The sequence below is a fragment of the Cnephaeus nilssonii genome (genome assembly GCF_951640355.1).
Source record: "Cnephaeus nilssonii genome assembly, chromosome: 2".
NCBI lineage: Eukaryota > Metazoa > Chordata > Mammalia > Chiroptera > Vespertilionidae > Cnephaeus > Cnephaeus nilssonii.
In genome coordinates this window covers 13,572,938-13,576,102 of record NC_137073.1, presented here as the reverse complement: position 1 = coordinate 13,576,102, position 3,165 = coordinate 13,572,938, and the positions used below count along the sequence as shown (strand labels likewise).

Genomic DNA, 3,165 nt, shown 5'->3' with positions numbered 1-3,165 from the left:
CCACCTCAGGATGGAGTGATGGTGGCTTGGCCTCTAGTTGGCTGTGTGCCCTACTCATGTGACCCGTGGGTACCCAGACGGGTGCCTGCTGGTGGGGGTATATGTCACATGGAAGCCTTCGTCTGAATCATCCACTTCCTCCCCCCCGGATTGGAGGATCGAGCACCCCCTCCTCTGACCCTCCCGCCTCCTCTGGAAGGATAAATGGGGAGGGGAGAGTGGGCTGGGGCAATAGCAGCGGGGACCGGTCAAGGTAAGCACCCCCACCAGACCCCACCATCTGGGGTTAGTGCACTGAGGAGTTGAGCCTCACATCTGGAGCAGCAGGAACTCAGACTCCGGGTCTGAACTGACCCCTCATCCCGGGGTCCTTGACGCCATCTGCACCCACACCCTGCAGACCCCGGCCGGGCTCAGCCCCCTTGGGTCAAGCAGCCCCTCCTGGCTCCTTCCAGATGCTGAGTCTGCTGGTGCTGGCACTGCCCCTGCTGCTGAGCCTGGGCCACGGGGCCCCTGGTGAGTCCTGACCCTGCTCAGCCCTGTCCCTGTCCCTGTCCCTGTCCCTCCCCCCTCAGGCTCCACAACGGGTGGTGGGCTCACAGAAGCCCAGGTTTGTGTGGGCACGGGGGCCGGGCTGTGTCCTGTCCTGTCCTGAGGGTGTTTCCTGCCCCAGCCCCGAACCAGGACCTGGAGAGAGTGGGCATCGTGGGGGGGCAGGAGGCCCCTGAAGGCAAGTGGCCCTGGCAGGTGAGCCTGAGAGTCAAAGACCAATACTGGATACACTTCTGCGGGGGCTCCCTCATCCACCCCCAGTGGGTGCTGACCGCCGCGCACTGCGTGGGACCGTGAGTGTCCATGGGGCCTGATGGGTGGGTGCTGGGCCCGGGACTGCATCCGCACTCCCTCCGGGGTGAATAGGAGGCTACTCAGTCCCCTGAGTAGGTGCCCCTCCCTCCAGGGACATCACAGACCCCGCAGACCTGAGGGTGCAGCTGCGGGAGCAGCACCTCTATTACCGGGACAAGCTGCTGCCCATCAACCGGATCATCGTGCACCCCAACTACTATGTCATCCAGGAGGGGTTTGACATCGCTCTGATGGAGCTGGAGGACCCTGTGAACATCGCCTGCAACGTCCAGCTGGTCACTCTGCCCCCTGCCTCGGAGACCTTCCCCCCGGGGACCCCGTGCTGGGTGACAGGCTGGGGTAATGTGCACGAAGGAGGTGAGTGTCAGGCACAGTTGGAGGGCTTGGGGGAGTGGGGACCAGTCACACCCACGACCCAACTCTGGGGTTCCGTTGGGGGAGGGATCCTGAAACAGGCTCGGGCAGTGATGGCCTCCCCACTGGTGCTGAATGCTCTCCTCTCGCCCCACAGTGTCCCTCCCACCACCGTACCCCCTGAAGCAGGTGCAGGTCCCCATCGTGGAAAACAGCGTTTGTGACTCCAAATACCACACTGGCCTGTACACGGGGGACAACGTGCAGATCATCCGTAATGACATGATTTGTGCCGGGGACCAGAAGAGTGACTCCTGCCAGGTGCGCCCGTGTCCTCCCCCAAGGCCCCATCCCTCAGCCTCTCCAGCCACTTGCTGACCGCTCTCCTCCCCAGGGCGACACTGGAGGGCCCCTGGTCTGCAAGGTCAACGGCACCTGGATGCAGGCGGGTGTGGTCAGCTGGGATGAGGGCTGTGCCCAGCCCAACAGGCCCGGCATCTACACCCGCATCACCTCCTACCTGGACTGGATCCACCAGTACGTCCCCGAGGAGCCCTGAGCCCGTCCCTCGGGCTGCCACCCAGCCCCCTCCAGTCCCCGACCACTGCTTCCTGCCCAGTGTCTGCCCTTTCCACCTCCCCTGCCCCCTGCCCTGACCCCCCCAGCCAAACCTCCTCAGCCCAGGGAGTGGGTGGTGGGCACTGCCCTCATTAAAGTGTGTGAAGAGCACCTGTGGTTGTGGTCGTGTGTCCCGCTGTGGGCGTCACTGAGGGGGAGGGAGGGCTCCAGGGGCAGCCACACGGCCACTGTGTGTCACTGTGGGGACCCGGCCCTGAGCACTGGGCATGGCTGTGGGGACAACCCCTCCCCAGCCCCTGGTGCCTGGGGCTGTGTCTCCTCGGGGAGCAGTCATGTGAATTCAGGACACATAAAGCAACACAGAGCATTTAAAAGATGACTCTAGCCCAGCCAGAGTGGCTCAGTGGTTGAGCATTGACCTATGAACCAGGATAATTCTAGGGGCAGCCAGGTACCCATCAACGGGGTCACGATGTAGACCCTTGTCCCCTCACCCTGGGGCCCTCCGACCACGCAGGGCCCGCCCTCCCCAGCACTGTCCTCAGCCCTCAGGCCGTACTGCGCACCCACATGTGCACGTCGTGCGGCTGCCCAGGTGTCACCTCTGCAGACGGATGGAGGGTGAGGCTGGAGCCTCCCGTCCCCGAGCACCACGTGGTGCCGTCCCCCGCGGTGCGTGCAGGGGGGACACCGTTTCTCACCGTCAGCGTGTCAGCTCCCACGCGGAGCCCGTGTCCAGGCTGCTACAGGGGACAGAGCTGTCCCCAGTCAGGGTCTCAGGACCAGGGGGTGCCTGTCCTGTGCGCACACCCCACATGTCTGCCCCGTGCCAGCGAGGGAGCTGGGCCTGAGGCCCGAGCACCTCCGTTTCCTGGGAGCCAGAGGCCCCCCACATCAATGGGGCCATGCCTGTCACCCTCCAACCCCCCATTCTGGGAGGCGGGTGGCATCTCACTGAGTTTTAATTAGCACTTTGTGGGTTTTGGTGGGGGAAGCCCTTTCACAATTGGGGCCCCTTGGCAGGAGAGGGGACAGGTGTCCGCCTTCAACACGGACGGGGCCCCAGGCCCTCGTCCAATGCGTCCACCTCTTGGACGTGCGGTCGCCGAGCGAGCTTCCTGTCACCGCTCAGGTCCCTGGGCCGCTGGGTTTGTGCATCCGGCGGCTGTGCGTGCGGGGTGTCTCCGGGCACAGCGTCCCCTGCCCGAGCTCCGCTGCCCCCGGTGCAGACTTGGCAGGTCCGCGTGGGAGGGCCTCTGCCCACTCCCCTGAGCCTCCCTGCTGTGGACACCGCGGTGGGGAGCTCCCCCTCCTCACTCCCTTTCCCCCTTAATCACCTTATTGCGGCCAGAATACTGTCCTTCC

The 3,165-nt window shown here is 64.7% G+C and overlaps 1 protein-coding gene across 1 annotated transcript; it reads left to right on the top strand.

Moving 5' to 3' along the window:
• Positions 1-204: 204 nt before the first annotated feature.
• Positions 205-1,897, top strand: LOC307106893 (tryptase beta-2-like; the record flags this gene model as incomplete). Its single annotated transcript, XM_079783666.1, is given in 7 exon segments — positions 205-234; positions 236-253; positions 456-516; positions 674-845; positions 959-1,224; positions 1,379-1,542; positions 1,616-1,897. Coding segments are annotated over 7 exon segments (876 nt in total). The 3' UTR covers positions 1,781-1,897.
• Positions 1,898-3,165: the final 1,268 nt, after the last annotated feature.